The 19,474-nt window shown below is 34.2% G+C and overlaps 1 protein-coding gene across 1 annotated transcript in view; it reads right to left on the bottom strand.

Moving 5' to 3' along the window:
* The window catches only part of LOC103605649 (ankyrin repeat domain-containing protein 13C), a gene marked incomplete at its 5' end in the record, with an annotated part of 59,183 nt that overhangs the window by 17,779 nt on the left and 21,930 nt on the right, over positions 1 to 19,474 (bottom strand). The window contains 3 exons of the mRNA XM_008590272.1: positions 7,385 to 7,546; positions 10,944 to 11,075; positions 16,479 to 16,623. Coding sequence (XP_008588494.1) covers positions 7,385 to 7,546; positions 10,944 to 11,075; positions 16,479 to 16,623 — 439 coding nt within the window. The remainder of the gene's footprint in view (positions 1 to 7,384; positions 7,547 to 10,943; positions 11,076 to 16,478; positions 16,624 to 19,474) is intronic.

The raw sequence follows: 19,474 nt of genomic DNA, 5'->3' as shown, positions 1-19,474 counted from the left end.
TAGGCTCTTGAAACTTTCAATAATGCTCCAAAGACAAAAATATATTTTTTTACTACTATGCAGTGATTTTTTTACTACATTTACCAATAGCACCGTTCCAGAATTACTCCTTAAGGTTCCATCCACTCCTTTATCCCACCTTCAACTTCCCAATATTTTGAAGTAATTGCTACGATATGTTAAACAGCTGGATATACAGAAAAAAATATAATAGAGACAGAATGGGAAACAAAATACTTAGAGCAAGAACAGGCTTGTGGTCACTGTCCTAAAATCAAAAGTCATCTTTGCTACATTAGCTTTGTGACTTCAGACAAATGAACTTCCTCAAACCTCGATTTCCTTTCTATAAAATGGGGCAATCTCTTTAGGCCATTGTAATAATTAAATGAGACAATATATGGAAAAGTATTTAACATAATGCCCATGCTAACAACTCCAATGTTTTAAGACAATATAAATAAGAAAGAAAAATTTGTTGAGGTGAATTATGGATTTATTTAGTCTTTAACTTGTAGAAGCTGAGTTTATGGCACTGAATTCAGATTAGCCTATTAGAGAATCCTTCATTATTCTCCAATAAAATATAATGCTTTGCACACAATGGTCATTAATTAAATACATACATTTCACCCTAACTTAAAGGTTAATATAGCATATGTTTATTTCAACACTTGATTCATTTTCATATTGCCAGCTGTGACCTAGAAGCCATTAATGTTCAATATTGGTTTATAATATGTTTTTTAAGACTGTTAAGATTTTAAATCCAGTTCACCATTAAAATGGGAACGTTTCCTGAATTTCACAGATTCTTCCCTTTACTCTTTTGACCCCCTATTGTTAACTTTGCATGTTAAACTTATATATACCTTTCCTAAAAAGGTTATTGTGTAGACTTAAAGGAACTGTATTACTAAGATTATCAACAAAATGCATACAAATATTTCTTTTCTCCTTTAATGCCCACTGTTGATTATATGTAAGTTGATAAGAGTTCCATGTTGCTTTCTATGTATTAAATTCTGTGCGTAAGAGAAAAAAAACACTATACAGCTATTGGTATCTTTTTTATAAGTAGACTTATCAATTCTATTTTGATGTTCTTGTATCCTGCACCTTACCTGATTCAACCAAATCAAATTATATGTATTAATATCTGATAGAATTACTATTTTCTTTAAATTTCTTCAAAGTATTTATAATTGAACTCCAAAAAGATTCTCAAATGTAATTCTTTAATTCTTCCCTATCAAAAGTCCAAACATATATATTTTCTTTATTCTAAAACAATTAAAAAACACAACCTTAAAAGGATGACAGAGCTGACAAATAACACAATCATGGCTCTTAGCAATTCTTAATACATTCCTTACGTTAAAAAACAATATAATGATTTTTAAAAAAATTAACTCTAGCATAAAAAAAAATCCTTCTAAAATCAAGAAAAAGGCATGTGTACCTGCTCTTACCATTTTTATTCACCATTATACTGGTGTTACTTCCTAGTGCATTAAGGCAAGAAAAACAGAAGGACTAGAGATAGGAAAGGAAAAAGTAAAACTATCTTTATTACCTAATAACATGATCATTTGTAGAAAATCCTAAGGAATCTACAAAAATTATAGAACTAATACATAAATGTATCAATATAAAAAATATGTATTTCTATATTTCAGGAATAAAGAACTGGAAAATGAAATTTAAAAACACTAACATTTACAATTGTATCAAAAATATAAACTACTTAAAGATAAATTCAATAAACTACAAATAAGACTTGTACACTAAAAATTAAAACCTAAATAAATGTATGTATATGTGTGTGTGTGTATATATACACATATCATCTTCATGAAACAGAAGATTCAATATTGTTAAGATATCACTTCTTTCCCAATTGACCTAAAGATTCAACACCATCCCAATAAAAGTCCCAATAGGAAATATAATGGAGAAAAGATAGACTTTCAAAAACATTGTGTTGAGGCAACTGAACATCCAAGGCAAAAAAAATAAACTCTTCATACAAACCTCATACCTTTTACAAAACTAACTCAAAATGGTTCATGTACTTAAATGTAAAGGTATAAAACTTTCAGAAAAAACATAGGAGAAAGTTTTAGGGACCTGGAGCTGGTAGGCAAAGAGTTCTTAGACTTGGCACAAGACATAAAGCAAAAATTGATAAATTGGACCTCATCAACATTATAAGCATTTTCTCTATGAAAGACCTGTTATAGAAGATGAAAAGACAAACAACAGGGTGGGAGGAAATATCTGCAAATCACATATCTGACAAGAAACTAACATCTAGAATACATAAAGAGAAAACTCAACAGTAAAAATACAAACAATCCAATTAGAAAATAGGCAAAAAACATGAAGAGACATGTCACTGAAGAGGATATACAAGTGGCAAATAAGCGCATGAAAAATGAACATTCGGTATCATTAGCCATTAGAAAAATGCAGTTAAAATCACAATAAAATAGCATTATAAACTATAAGAATGGGTAAAACAGAAAACAATGCCAATACCAAATGCTGACAAAGATGAAGAAACACTAGATCATCCTTATATTTCTGGTGGGAATGTAAAATGGAAAACATTTTGGCAGTTTCTTAAAAAAACATTCAACTTCCATATAACACATCAACTGCACTCTTGGGCATTTATCCCAAAGAAATGAAGACCTTCATTTACAGAAAAAAGTACATGAATGTTAATGGCAGCATAACCCAAAAAGGCCAAAAAAGGTAAACAATCCAGATGTTCTTCAACAGATGAATGGTTAAGCAAGCTATGGTGCATTGATACCATGGAACACTACTCAGCAATAAAAGGAACACACCATTGATACCCACGACTTGGAAGAATGACTAAGGAATTAAGCTGGGTGAAAAAATAAAAGCCAGTTTCAAAAAGTTACGTACTATATGATTCTATTTATAGAATATCTTTGAAATAATAACATTAAAGAAATGAAGGAACAGATTAGTGGTTTGTTGTGATCTTCTTTTTCTTTCTTTCTTAGCATCCAGTTATAAGTGAGAACATGACATATTTTTCTTTCCTTGTCTACCTTATTTCACTTAACATAACTTTCTCCAAACTCTTCCATGTTGCTGCAAATGGCAGAATTTCAATGGCTGAGTAGTATTCCATTGTGTATATATACCACATTTTCCTTACCCAGTCATCCGTTGATGGACACTTAGGTTGGTTCCATATTTTGGCTATTGTAAATAGAGCTGCAATGAACATGAGAATGCAGATATCCCTTTGACATGATGATTTCCATTCCTTTGGATATATATCCAGTAGCGGGACTGCTATTATCATATGGTAGTTCTACCTGTAGTTGTTTGAGGAATCGCTGTATCATTTTCCATAACGTTATGCTAATTTACAGTCCCAGCAACAGTGTAGAAGAGTTCCTCTTTCCCCACATCCTCACCAGCATTTGTTATTCTCGGTCTTTTTAATAATGATGAGTCTAACTGGGGTGAGATGATATCTCAATGTGGTTTTGATTTGCATTTCTCTGATAACTAGTTGATGCTGAGTATTTTTTCATGTAACTGCTGGCCATTTGTACGTCTTCCTTTGAAAAATGTCTATTCAGCTCCTCTACCCATTTTTTCATTGGATTATTTGGTTTTTTACTGTATACTTGTCTGAGTTCTTTGTATATTCTGGATAATTAATCCCTTGTCAGATGTACAGTTTGCAAATATTTTCTCCCATTCCGTAGGTTGTCCTTCTGCTCTGGTGATTGTTTCCTTTGCTGTGCAGAAGCTTTTTAGTTTGATATAATCCCATTTGTTTATTTTTTTCTTCTGTTGCTTGTGCCTTTGGAGTCTTATTCATAAAGTCTTTACCCAGTCCTACTTCCTGGAGTGTTTCCCCTATGTTTTCTTTTAGTAATTTTATGGTTTGGGATCTTATATTTAAGTCTCTAATCCATTTTGAGTTGATTATGGTATATGGTGAGAGGTACAGGTCCAGTTTCATTCTTCTGCATACAGGAGTCCAATTTTCCCAGCACTATTTATTGAAGAGGCAGTCTTTTCCCCAGTGTATGTTCTTGTTGCCTTTGTCAAATGTCAGTTAGCTATAAGTATGTGGGCTGATTCCCAGATTTCCTATTCTGTTCCACTGATCTGAGTGACTGTTTTTGTGCCAGTACCATGCTGTTTTGGTTACTATAGCTTTGTAATATAAATTGAAGTCAGGTAGTGTTATACCTCCAGCTTTCTTTCTTTCTTTCTTTCTCTTTATTTATTTTGCTCAGGATCGCTTTCACTATTCATGGTCTTTTGTTGTTCCATATGAATGTTAGGATTGCTTTTTCTGTTTCTATGAAGAATGTTATTTATATTTTGATGGGGATTGCATTGAATCTGTAGACTGCTTTGGGTGGAATGGACATTTTAACAATGTTAATTCCTCCAATCCAAAAGCATATACACCTTTTTGTGTCCTCTTTAATTTCTTTCAGTAATATTTTCTTGTTCTTACTGTAGAAATCTTTCACCTCTTGGTTGAATTGATTCCTAGGTATTTTATGTTTTAGGTGACTATTGTAAATTGGCTTGCTTTCTTGATTTCTTTTTCTGCTAGTTTGTTACTGGAGTATAAGAACGCTACTGATTTGGGGTTGTTGATTTTGTATCCTGAGACATTACTGAAATTGCTAAATCAGCTCTCAGAGTTTTTTGGTAGAGTTTATAGGTTTTTCTAAATATAAGATCATGTTGTCTGCAAATAAGGACAATTTGACTTTGTCCTTTTCCAATCTGGATGTACTTTATTTTTTTCTCTTGCCTGATTCTCTGGCTAGTACTTCCAATACTATGGTAAATAGGAGTAGTGAGAGTGGGCATCCTTTGTCATGTTCCTGTCCCATTCAGAATGATATTGGCAATTGGTTTGTCATAAATGGCTTTTATTGTGTTGGGATAATTTCCTTCTATAATTAATGTGCTGAAAGTCTTTATCAAGAAGGGAATTTTGTTGAATGCTTTTTCTGAATCTATTGAGACAATCACATGGTGTGCTCCTTGATTTTGTTGATATGCGTATCATATTTACTGACTTGCGTATGTTGGATCAACCTTGTACTACTGTTTTGCAAGATGTTACATTGGGGAAAACTGGGTGAGGCATACGTGGAATCTCTCTGTATTATTTGTTACAATTACAAGTGAACTATCTCAAAATACAAAGTTCAATTTTTAAAAAAACCAAGAAGGCTTTTATGTAGAAATTGATTTATCTGCAGATTCAACATCATCCTAATCCAAATCCCACCAAGTTTTTTATCTATTGTAGAAACTGACAAATTGAATTTAAATATCAAGAACTATAAAGTTCAAGGTTCTAAGGTTCACATGGGAGCTGCTTCCTTTAATTTTGGATCAGTAGTTGAAAGCTTAATTATTTAATTTGTTTATATTAGTCTGTTCTGTACATACCTATCTGGCATTAAACTGATGTTTTAATTTCTTTTTGGGGGATGGCTAGCCAGTACAGGCAACCAAACACCTGACCTTAGTGTCACGAGGCCATATGTAACCAACTGAGCTAACTGGCCAGCCCTAATTTTAATTTGCAAAATTATACCTGCTTACAGTGCTGTTTAAAGACCCCTTTAGCAATTCAAATCCATCATGTTACAATTACAATCTCTGTCCAATCTCTGCCCAAATTGTCTATTTTAAGCTTAAATATGCATAAATCAGACAATCAGAGATAACGGGCAAATGGTCATAAAATGCTATTCTGTAAGGTCTATTTCTATGTATTCACCCCAAAATGGTTTGCTGCAAAAATTAAGCAAAGGTAACAATAACCACCACCACAACAAAATCATACTTTTAAAAAGAACTCTAATAAAATTTATATCACGATAAAAGTCCAAAAACATGACATTTTTGTCTGGTCAACAATGGGAGACAACAGCAGCTTTGTCAAAGATTGAGCTTAGCATTCCCTATATCAATTCATCTCCATTTCTATTTCCTGAGTACATCATGTCCTACATCTCCTTCTGACCAACAAATCAGGAAATACCAAGAGGTTTCTGGAAAATGAAGTCAGATAAGGCTCTATCTCAAGGTCAGAAGAAAACTGAGGAGCACAAATAAAATCTGGTGAGAAGGAGATAGGATCACACTAAATTGACATGATCAACAATTTTAACTTAAACACTTAATGTACTGTTGTACTCACTTAACTAAACTGTGGTTGATTCACTTAGTACATGCACTTTCTAAATATTAAAATATTTTCCTGGAACATACAGTATTACATGAATTAGTTAGAACCAATCATACTATTCTGGAAAGTTTGTCCATCTCTAAACCAATCTGGCATAATACCATAGGGGAGCGACTAAACATTCAAAGAATTCAAGCTTCCCTGTAGTAGCCTTTAATCTTTGTATGGCTATGACTCAAGTTTATACTACAATCCCGCATTCACACATATACATGTTTACACAACACATACACCCTTGAAACTATTGTTTCATGAGGGAGTGATGACCCTTATTATGTGTGATGTGCTCTGGTTTTTTGCTATCATTTTTATTTAGATACTAACTTTTTTTAAAAAGGTGGTCATGGCTCACTAAATTAATTTTGTAATCTACTAAGGGTTCTCTATCCTACAGTTTGAAAAAAAGTGCTATACAAATGTAGTAAAATGTTAACATTTGGGGAATCTTGATGAAGGGCATCCAGGAATTCTTTGTACTGTTCTAGTACTTTTTTGCAAATTTAAAATTGCCAAAATAAAAAATAAATTTAAGAATCCATCTGATTCATCTTATTAGGAAATAAGATTGTAAGAGCAGTTATGATGTCTCATATATCTTAGTATTTCCTAATTTCCCTTCTCCATTCCTTATTGTCGTACAATTCTTTGCATATATAGGATGCTTTCAATAAACACATGCTGAATAAAAAATTTTACGGGAAGGAACAGAATAGAGATGACTTCATAAAACAGATGGATCTTTAGCCTGGCCTTCAAAGCAGCATTTCATTTTGGTCGGTAAAGCAGGAAAAATATATGCAAAGGTACATGGATTAAAAATTAACACTGGGATTCATGATTACAAGATTATTTTTAATCTATTTATTAATGAAGTCTCAGACACCAAGCACAGATTCACAAAAAATACCAAAGGCCATTTTCTCTTTTTCTTCTTCATAACAATGATTTCAAAAAAAATGAAGATTCACAGAAAAATAAAAGGCAATACATAGTAAACAAAACCTGTGAGTATATTTATATAAATCTACTGTATGCCAGGAATGAGGTCTATCCCCTCTCTCCTCAGAAAACAATACATTAGGAGAAGAAAAATTATACCTCGAAATTCTGTTCCATTATGTTTGCACCTTTACTCAAACTCTCCATGATGGCCTTATTTCGAAGAATATCCTCTTCACTGAGATGTTCTCTTCTTTTCCTTGATTCTAAAACAAGTCCATTCACCAGATAAAAGTCTGCCAAAAAGTTTCCTACCCTTTCCTAAAACAAAATCAAATATTTCAAAATAATAAAACTTCAAGTAAGTTTGCCTTAGATTAAAAAAAAGTTTCAAGGTAATATATTATTCCATAAACATGTAAGAGTAGGTTAAAATAAATATTCCCTTGGTACTTGAAATTATGAAATCATCTTATACATTCTATTAAGTTAAAAACATATAAAATAATGCATTTTTAATTTGTAAAGGAAAATTAAAAACACACAAAGATGTATGGTAGTTAATCTGAAAATGGGTTAAATCTAAATAAAAATACCACATAGTATTCTTTTAGATTCTACTTCCAAGTAGCACAAAGCTATCTGAAAACTTTATTAAGCTGACAGTCAAATATCATGAGTAACAAGGAGGGGTCAGGGATAACACTGTTCCCATTTTATAGATAGAAAAAAAAAAAGTGGAATAAAAAGAAATAAATAATTCAAGTCACATAGGAACCTCTAGCACAAATAAGAGTTAATGACCTGTTCAAATTTTCTCTTCTCTCACAGGACCAAATTGCAAGTTCCAGCTGCTTGCTGCTTTCAGCAAAGAGAGAACAATAGAGTCACCTTGCTCATCGATACAATTAAGTGTTTAAATTTTGTATTGGGTATAGGGAAGAAACTCAAGTAGTTTAAAGTACATCAAGAAAAGAGTCATTATTTCCTTTCAATGGAGTCCTTCTAGTCCTTCAGCATTAACCTTCACCTTTTTCAGATCCACAGGTGGACAGTCTTTGAAATACCTTACTTCGAAAAAAAAAAGCTGATCAATAACTTACTGAAAACAAGCTCCCCCTTTCAACCTTCACAGGCAAATCACTTGGTCTCCACCTTGCTGCTGTTTTCTGGCATTCCAAAACTATGTATTTGGAGTTGTTTGAGGGCCACCTTGTTTTCAGTGGCCTCCTTACCAGCCACGAGAAAGTAAAGCATTATGCACCTGTTTCTACCTACAAAATGGGAACCATAGCATTACTGACTCCCTCCTTACCTGTCAATGATTTAAGAAGATCACCTAGACGCTTGTTCAAGAGCTTTGAGCTGCTTAGCAGTAGCACTAGATGAATAGCAGTTTCAATTTTTATCTTCTCTTGAAGTGATCCGTCTAAATGCTGTCCAGAAGAACAGAGTACAAACAAATGAGACTTCAAAGCCAACAAATGGATTGCAACATAGGATCTCAAAACTGGAATCCTATAATGGCATTTGTTGCCAAATAGGTTTAGGGAGGAAAACTGGTGAGCCAAGATCTCATAGTCAGAATTTATCTGTGGCTAGGAAATACCCAGGTGGTAAATATTAGGTTTTTTTGTTTTGTTTTGTTTTGGGGTTTTTTTGTCCTTTTTGAGACCGGCCGCACCGTGCTCAGCCAGTGAGCGCACCGGCCATCCCTATATAGGATCTGAACCCACAGTGAAAGCGTTACTGCGCTCCCAGCGCCGCACTCTCCCGAGTGCGCCACGGGCTCGGCCCTAAATATTAGTTTTTGAAACCTTAAAATAAAAATAAAATATTATAAAACACTGAAAAGTACAGAGGATTTTTTTAAAAAGTACTTATTAAATGTAAACTATCATATCAATAACAATTTGAAGTGTATAAGGGGTATTCAAAAAGTTCACAGAAAGATTTGTATTATCTTAATGTCCCAAGAACTTTTTGAAGTACCCTTATATATTCCCCATAATCCAGCCATTCAATTTCTTGCTACCTAAAATAGATAATGCAAATCTATGTAAAAGGATGATAAACACAACAGCATTTATAATGGCAGAAAACTGGACAAAAACACGTGTCTATTCATCCAAATGTCCAAAAAAAAGACTGGATAAGTAAGTTAAAATATATCCATAGTATGGAATACTATGCAGTTGCTAAAAATAATGAAGTGGTACTATATGAATTCATAAGAAAAGGCTTCTAAGACACACTAAAGAGTGAAAAAAGCCACTTGCAAAACAATAGATAGAATATGACACTTATGAAAAAATTAACATCAACAATGAAAAGCTACATATTACTATGAATACATATTTGTACATGAAAAGCATAAAAAGGTCTGGAGGATATACAAATGAATAACCTGCAAGGGGCTCTGGGATTGTGGGCAGTGGTCAAGGGGGACCTTTTTGCTTCATGTGTAAAGTTGTATGATACTTAATTTTATCTGTCAACTTGGCTAGGCTATGGTGCCCAGGTGCTTGGTCAAACACTGGTGTATTTGTTGCTGTGAAGGTATTTTTTAGATGTAATTAACACTTAATCAGTAGACTTTGAGTTAAGCAGAATCCTCCATAATGTGGGTGGGCCTCGGTCAATCAGTTGAAGGCCTTAGGAGCAAAGACTGAGGTTTCCAGAAGAAAGGCAATGCTGCCTCAAAACTGCAACACAGAAACTCTGCCTGAGTTTCCAGCCTCCAGATTTCTCACTCAAGACTAAACCAACTCTTCCCTGAATTTCTGGCCTGTTGGACTGCTCTACAGATTGCAGACTTGCCAGCTCCTATAATCACATGAGCCAATTCCTTACAATAAGTCAGTTTCTCCCTCACCTTCTCCTTTTACTTTTCCTTTCTTTCCCTCTCTTCCCTCTCTCTTTATCTCCTATTGGTTTTGTTTTCTCAGAGAACCCTGACTAATACAGGCTTTTTGTCTGTTTCTCCAACAAGAACACATTTATTTCTATGGTGTGTAATAAAAATAAATATAATTTTTAAAAGCAGTAAATCTTGGCCTTTACCTGATGTAGTTCCTTATTTCTAAATTAATTAATTTTATAAAAGTGCTTCCTCTGTATCTCATTCAAAAATTTTAAAATATATCTTTGAGCAGTCTTTTATAACCTCTTGCTGACAGATGCAATGGTAATTATAGAAAGAATTTACAATTCACTAATAGGGAAACTTCTACTGAGATTTGCTTTAACGATAGTGTTGTAGCAATGTAAGCTTATTTAATTTTAGTCCTACACACAGAACACTGAGAAACAGATACTGAGTAAATGATTTAGAAGTATAAAAGTGGGGAGAAAAAAAAAATCCAGGGAAATGAATTGAAGTATATCCCTATTTGTAGCTTTCTTATGGAATAAAGCATTAGAAATATAATGGACTCATGTGAAAAGACTGTTCCCTGTATAATAACAAGGCAACTAACAACAAGAATCCTTCCCAACAAAGAATTCAGATGTGGTAAACTTTCTGTCCTGGCTTCTCCAAAGATACATTCATTTTCTGTAACCAACCATTATAATTCTATATCCGGATTCAAGGAAGACAATAAATTACTTGAAGATAATTCAGTAACCTACTACTTCTCATATTTCCCTCACATTATTTTGGTGACATAAATACCAAACAGTTTTTTAAAGTTCAAGAATCTAGATTTGCACATACTGTTTTATCTTCCCGAAAAAGCCATCCTGTTTGGGCACGCGTGAAAGAAATTGATTTGGTTGATAAAGTTGCAGAATAAATATCACTGCTCATTAAAATGTCAACCTCTTCTTCTGTTTCCATCTCTGATTCCTGGGGTGGGGGCAAAAGTTAAATATAAGAATCTAGGTTTTTCAAAGGTTATTAGTGCTACATATGAAAAAATACCAACAATTATAATATTACAGATTTCAAAAGACAAAAGGACAGATTCTAAATAATATGAAGAACTACTTATTCTAAAAGACAATTAGATGTTTAAATTTCATATATCAAGTTAGAATTATTACTAATCATAAATTTTAAAAAAGCAGGACACATGAAATACAATACTCTCACACTGTTATAGATATGTAATAGAAACAGTACTAGATTACCTATTACAAAACTACATAGTGTGTAGAGCAAATTTAAAAGATTACCTTAAGAACTGAGTTGACAGACCTGAGACAAAATGCCTATATGAAGGTTTTGTTTTCTTTAAAATAGATGAATCTTACTTTAGTTCTTTTTAACCTAAAGATCTACCACTGTCACTTTAGCCTTTCTTCCCCAATAAATTCTAAGTGGAAGGAAGGGAGAAAGATAAGGAGGGAGGGAGGGAAGCAAAGGGAGGGAAAGAAGGAAAGCAGGTGGAAAGGATTCTTTTCTATAAACCTTACAGAAAGGAAAAAAATCCATGAATATCTCATGATTTCTAAACTTAATAAGTGACCTTGATTCAGGTTTTATCCTCTACATTTTCCCTAGTGCTGGCTTATAATAACTGAGCCAGAATTATTTTTTAAATGTGAAAAAAGGAAAGCTTCGTGCTTAATTCAGGGACAAGAAGACTAACTGATCAGGTAGAGAAGAGTAAACTGGGCAGTATAAAATGAGATTCTATTCCATAATAGGCCAATAGGTCTAATATCTAGGACCCTATAAAGGACAGAAAAAACCAAAATCTAGAGTTGTTTGTGCAATGAGAGTTGTCCATAAGGTTTTCAATGGCCAAGGGCTCTATTCTCCATACCTCCTTATTTCTAGGTTCCCAAGAGACCCCTTTTTTATTCTTCACCGCTAAACTTTCACCTACATATAGTACCTTTCTGAATTTTTTGAGACTATAGAAAACAACAGCAACAGCCTTGGACTGGAACAGTACCATTTCCCCCAACCTTACAAGTAAGGGATATAAAATCTTAACATGACTGCTAAGACTATAACAGGTGAAAATGTATTCCTGGTAACCCAAACTAATTCTAAGTACAATTTTCTCAAGAAAAACTTGGGCTTGAGTGGGTTGAACAGAATTGTTAAACATTATACTCCAAATACATTAAGAATCAACCAGAATTTTATAAATTAGCTTGGGAACTGAACACTGTACATCACATTGTCTATGAAGAAATTGCCTCACATTTCAAACACCCTATTTTCAAATAAACTTTGGAACAGAACTCTTCTATAAATCAGAGACTGAACCATCTCCTAACCAAGTAATTGAAAAAGACCTGCTGTTAATTACATTCCTTTAACAAACATTTAATGAACAGTTATTATTTACATAAGCAAAATTAGGGTAAACTACTCTGCCCAAAGACTGTTGCTCAAAATCTAGCTTTTCTTTATATTAGTCATTATAAAATACTCACACAACTACTCAAAATATCAGTTCTTTGTTGATGTTATCAATACTATAACATCAGCTAATACTTATCACTGCTTAATCTCTGGCATCTCTTTCTGTGTCCTATTTCTTAACTCACCTGTTGCCTAGTTGTCTATCCTGTTCTCATTTAATATGCAAGATGTCAAATTACTTAATAAATATCTGAGAGTCTAGAATAGGGGTCAGCAAACTACAACCAGTAGGCCAAATCCAGTCCACCACTTGTTTTTATAATTAAAATTATGTTGAAATACAGCCATGCTCATTCATTTACACATTATCGATGGCTGCTTTTATTCTAACAATAGCAGAGCTGAGTAGTTGTGAAGAAGACAGTATGGCCCACAAATATATCTAAATATCTAAGTATGTATTATCTTCCTTTACAGAAAGTTTGCCAACCTGTCGCCTAGAATGTACTGATGCTATATTAGGTACCAGAGAGCACAACTAAAACAAACCCATGCCCTTGAGGAGCTTAGCCTGATAGTGGGAGAAAGCCATATAAACAAACACAGCATAGAAGCTCTATGGTTCCGGATTTAGTAGGAACATAAAGAAAACAATGGTCATTTGGCAGGGGAGGCAGTGACACTAAGTAAGTTCTTTACAAGTGAGGGACTACAAGAAGAGGGGCATTCCAAGAAGTAGAAACAACATGAACAAAGAAACAACATTATATAGCCAGGTAGATCTGAAAAATTGCAGAGTTCAGTATGAGGGTATCTACAATAGCAAGGTAAGAAAAAGGCTAAAAGGCTAAAAGACTAAAAAGAAAACGGTAAAAGCCAGGTCACAAAAGGAACTGTGCCAGTCTAAGGAGTTTGGATTTCACTCTGCAGTGGTAAAGAACTTTTAAGTGTTTTTAAGAGAGGAAGTTATCAAGAATGTTTTAAAAGTTCAATATATCTCCAATATGTGGGATAATTCAGAAGCAGACAAGAAGGGAGCCAGGAAGAACATTTTTAAGACTTTTGCAATAGTCCAGTGGAGAAATGATGAATATCCAAATTATGGTAGGAGCAGTATGAATAAAAAAGGGATAATTATATGACATTAACGATACAGAAATGACCAGACATGTTCTCTAATTAGGAAACATGTAGTACAAGAAAAGATGCCAAAAATAACTCCAAGGTTTCTGACTGAAGAATGACATGATTCATCAAAAGAAGGAAAACGAGAAAGAGTGCAGGTTTGGCGGGAAAACAATGAGCTAAGTTTTAACTGAGGTGAATTGTGAGGTACCAGGAGATACGCATGATATCCACTAGGCATTTAAACAAATAGGTCTCCACTTGTAAGGGGTGTCTAGGATTCAAATATATACAGTCAGCCCTCTGTATCTACATCAGTGGATTCAACCAACCGCGGATAGAAGATATCCGGGGGGGGGAAAAACAGATGGTTGTGTCTGTACTGAACAGGTACAGACTTTTTTCTTGTCATTATTCTTTAAACAATACAACATAACAACTATTTATGTATATTTTACAGTGTATTAGGTATTATAAGCAATCTAGAGATGACTCAAACTACATGGGAGGATGTGCGTAAGTTATATGCAAATACAAAATCCACGGAGGTTGGTATCCATGGTGGGTACTTGAAACAATCCCCCATGGATACCAAAGGACAACTGTATTTGTGAATCATCAACCTATCACAGGAGGTAGTTAAAGCTGTGGAAATGAAAGAGATGATTCTGGCAGTTTGTAAAAAAATGAGAACCACATCAAGGGCATACCAATATCTAAGAAGTAAATAGAGAAAAAGGAATAGACAAAAGAAAATAAGGAGACATAGGAAAAGAGTAACTGGCCACAGATCAATCAAAAGAAATAAAAATTTCAAGAACTGAGTTACCCAATAATAGCAAGTACCTCAGAGAAGTCTAAGAAAGAGAGGGCTGAAACAAGTATACAGATTTTAGCAATGGACTCAAAATGAGTATCATTTTAAACCGCAATCTTCAAATGTTTCTTCAATTCCATCAGCAGTACTACCATCATCATCCACTTTTCAAGCTAGCATCACTACACTCACCCTTAAATCTTTCCTCTTCTTAATTCACTACATTCAAACTTCTAGCAAATCTTATAATTTCATTCTTGAAAATGTGTGTCATAATTTCGCTTTCTTCATTATTCACTGTAGTATCCTCATCATCTTGAATGAGGATCATCCAAAATCCTCACCACCTCTCAACTGGATAACTGTAAAGACTTCTCAAATAATTTCCCTGACTCCAATCTCTCCCTTTTCCAATTCATCTTGCATAATGGCTATGTGATCTTAGAGATGTCATTTAACATCTACAAGCCCCAATTTTCTCATCTGTAAAATCCAGGTACTACCTAATTTGGCAGGTTATTTTAAAGATTTAATGAGGAGAACTAGAAAGCACTTGATTATAATCCCAAAGTGCCAGTAATTAAAGCTCAATATATGATAGTAATTGATATACAATATAAATACACTACTACTATCCATAGCACCTAGCAGTGTCTAGCATTATTAGGTATTTAATAAATGTTTGAGGAAGGAAGGGAAGGAAGGAAAATAAAAAGAATACCTAAGATTAATTCACCTAAATTAATTTTTGATCAAATCAATATCTTGTTTAAGAATCCATGACTTGCTGTTGCCATCTGTAGCAGATCCTAAGTTATCTTATCTGGCTTTTAAGGCCTTCCATAAACAACTTTCTCATGCTCAATAAGAGAAACTTTTTCTTTTTCTAATTTTTGGGTTTTTGGTGGCTAGCCAGTACAGAGATCGAATCCTGAACCTTGGTGTTATCAGCACCATGCTCTACCAACTCAGCTAACCAGCCAGCCCCAATAACAGAAACCTTCACTGCAATCACACAATTCCTTTCTATATCCCAAACAGTCCATTCTTATTCCTACTGCCCTGACTTTATTCATCCTGTTTCCTCCACAAGGAATATCCTTTTGTCTTCTCCTCTTCCAATCTAAATCTTCATTGTTCAGTGCCAGTTAGGAAACTATTTATTTCAATGGTACGTATACATATATAACAATAACGTCTTATCAACAGATTTGGCAGTAGGAAGATCTAATCTAATAGATATTGAGGAAGAAGCCACAAGATGTGGTAAATAACAATGTTGGGAAAGGAAGTGATGAAAAAATAAAGACAAAATAAAAACAACAGCAGCAAAAAGATGCTGACTTAAAAAACTTCTGTAGGGTTATCAATGACATATAGATACTAGAACAGCTTTTTATTTGGTTTACAGCTGGGGAAAAAAACAAAGGATAAAGATAATGGTGCATACTGTTTTCCAATGGCGGTTGTGAAGCAATTCCAACATGAAGATATGATGTGACAGAAGGAAGATAATAATGTACTATAAGAGAGAAAGGAGAGAGAAAGGAAAGGTATCCAAAGAGTTAGGCAAAGTAAAAGGTGCAGACACAGCAGTACACAGAAGTGTTCATCTGAAGGAGATAAAGATCGTCAGCAACATTAAAAGAAGCTAAGGTAGTAAGATAATATATGGTAAAAGGGCCAGCCAGCACAGGGTCAACAAAGGGAAACTACAAATGAGAACTAAGAGAAGTTGGAGTTCATTGATCTAGGAGATGAATCAGTGAATTCTGAGCAAACAGATTCAATGGATTGGTAAGGATGGAGACCAGATGACAGAAATTCAAAAAAAAAAAAAGCTAGTGATACAGAGATAAAGTTTTGGGAGTAAACCATCTCAATTATACCTTATGATTTTAAAGCAATTACATTGAGGGTTGGCTAAATAAATAGGCACTTTTTTTTTTTAACCATTTAAAAGAATACTGATAAGTCAACATGCTCACCTCATGGTGTATTCGCTGATAAACTTTTTGTTCATTGTCTAACACTACAAAAGATTCAGAGGGTGTCGCATCCCCATTGAAAATGAAGCTTAAATCCCCTCGTTGGCACTTCATATCAGTAAAGTCTATGAGAGTTGTGTCAAGCCTGTGAAAAATGGGTAGATGAGAAACTGACAAAATTTCAGTAAGACTTGATTAATAATTAAACAAGCTTTGTTCCCTCTAAACTCAAACCAAGATGCTAATATCATATTTCAAAGTCAAATTTATACATAAAAGCTAAATTTAAAGTATTTTATTAAAAAACAAAAGAATATTTAAATATATATTCCACGTTACCTATATTTCACTTTTCTGAATATGTACTTCATTAACCCAGGAAAAAAAATGTTTTCCCATCGTTGAACTATCTCCCTTACTGTCCTCTTGTTTCCTACCATTTCCCTTACTGTAGCTACTCAATAAGTTACTTCAATAGGGAAGGCGAGAAAGGAAAAGCAGACCTGTCTAACATTCTTTCAACCCTTTAAGACCATGTTGCTAGGTCAACAGAGTATTTAAGAAGGGTACAACAATAGACGGACCATATTCTTGGATTTAGAACTGTCCTTTTGATCTACATTCATGCCTTATGCCTAACCATCCAGTACCGAACCTTGTTTTATCCTTCAACCTGATAAATCATCTAACCAAATTTTTGGCCTACCTGCTTGAATTCTCAGACACAGACTAGCATTCTCCTCAGCCAAGATCGCCACAGCCTGAAAACCTTATGGATCATTCTGTGCCAAATCCTAATGGATTCGCACACTTGTATGTTTATTGTGCTCTTCGGTAACTTGGACCTGACATGGTCTAGCCCACTAGGCTGGTCTAAAACAACATTCCACAAATCACTGTTTGCTGAAATTAGGGAAACTACTGGAATATAAAAGTTTACAAGTACCCTGAAGTGCTTCAATCTTGCACAAGGCTTTACAGATTAACAGGTCAGGATCACCCTCACTGACTGGCTATTCAAAACACACAATCCTTAAGAAACTGGTGGGCCCCAGCAGTCAAGAGATGCTGATAACAACCCCAGGAAGCTCCTTTAAGTCTTTGTGAGAGATCCCTCCCGGCCACTGAACTTCTAAAGCAACCATAACAATTCATGACTTTGCAGGTTTCTCAGTTCTCATCACAGATAAGGTAAAATGAGTCAGCATTCTTGGTTTCTCTATACAGGAAAAGCTGAGAAATAGAAAATACCTCACATCCTACATCAAAAGAATAACTAGGGTTATATCAAAACTAATAACTTTTAAAAATGAAAGTGATACTATTAGTAATTTTACCAGGACAACAGGGGTGACCAGAGAAAAGAAGGAAGGACGGTTGCCCTACGTATAAGTTTTACATACCATATGTATGAGCCATATAAAATATACACTTCCCTCAAAATAAAATAATCCCTAAGAAAAGCAGCTCACCAACTCCTATAGGGGTGAACCCTACCTGTTGCTTTATAGCTGAATTCTAACTGGTCTACTCCAAGTGACCTGCTGCCTATACTACTAAACAAGTCCTGTTATTACTTGAGCATGTGGCCCAAGAGAAAGTAATGTCATTGAAAGAGGCTCATCCTCTATCTCTATAAGATGTGGGCTCTTGATACTAAAAAAAAAAAAAAAAAATTATATATAATTGGACTATTTGGCTTCAGCTACAAGGGAACTCTATGCCCCACATAAAAGAAGAAATGGGCCAGAACAGTCTTCTGCCTCCATTCCCTTCTTGCCCATCCTATGTGAGAGTGCTAGTGCGCGCGTTGCCAGGGGTGGGGATGAGAAACATGAGGGAAGAGGTGCACAGAAAGACAGAGACAGACCAACATGGTAACATAGGAGATCTTAAATCTAACAATACCTAAAATCAGTCATAGATACTTCCCAGTTATGTAAACTAATGTAGTTAATTTTTATTTCATCTTTATTTCTATAATTTGCAATTGAAAAAAGACTAATACATCTTCCGCAACACCCCTGACATATTAGATGGCCTAGTAAGCAGTATCACATATGCCTCATAAATGATATAATTTATCATGATTGTATTTTAATGTACTACCTAGTCCTCGGCTTTAAGCCTATGAGCCAAAATATTTTTAATTTTTGCTATGTAATTAGCCATAAAGAACAAAATGTTCTTTAGACAAATGCAAGGATATATATAGAAAATATTGTTTTTGAGATATAAGCTTGAAAAATGACAAATACCACCAAAAAAACCCAAAGCCTTCCATTGAGACAGGAAAAACCTAAAATGAGGCAGTTTGCAGTGATCATTCCAATCTGTGGTTATAGACTACTTCTTAATTAATATTAATAGTGAAAATGTTTGTTAGTACTCTCAACGATAATGTTCAAAGTTTCCTGTTTGTACTAAAGTATTAATTTCTCTTTGACACCAGATATATTTCAAATGATTACACGACTGTCATGAGATAAAAGACTTCCCTTTGAACATATTTTTACATTCAGCTTCACTTGAACTGATGTTTAAGAAAAAATGTCTTTATATTTAAAACAAAGTTTTTATTTAATGTTACATTTTTTTTTTCTTTAAATAGATCTAGGCAAAAAACTTGAGCCATATATCGTAAAAGCTAGACTCTCCATTATATTTCAAATGATTACATGGCTGTCATGAGATAAAAGTCAGATTTAAAGATCTCCTTTTGCACAAATTTTTAAATTCGGCTTCATTTGAAGTGAAGAAACTGTCTAGGGCCGGCCCCGTGGCTCACTCGGGGGAGTGCAGTGCTGGTAGCGCCAAGGCCGTGGGTTCGGATCCTCTATAGGGATGGCCGGTGCGCACACTGGCTGAGCATGGTGCTGACCACACCGTACTGAGGGTTGCGATCCCCTTATCGGTCAAAAAAGTAAATAAATAAAAATTTAAAAAATAATTGTCTTGTGACATTTAAAATTGAAGGTTTTTGTTTAATATTAACA

Source organism: Galeopterus variegatus, unplaced genomic scaffold, assembly GCF_000696425.1.
Source record: "Galeopterus variegatus unplaced genomic scaffold, G_variegatus-3.0.2 Scaffold5957, whole genome shotgun sequence".
NCBI lineage: Eukaryota > Metazoa > Chordata > Mammalia > Dermoptera > Cynocephalidae > Galeopterus > Galeopterus variegatus.
The sequence above is the reverse complement of the archived record's forward strand: the minus strand, read 5'-3'. Positions and strand labels throughout refer to the sequence as shown.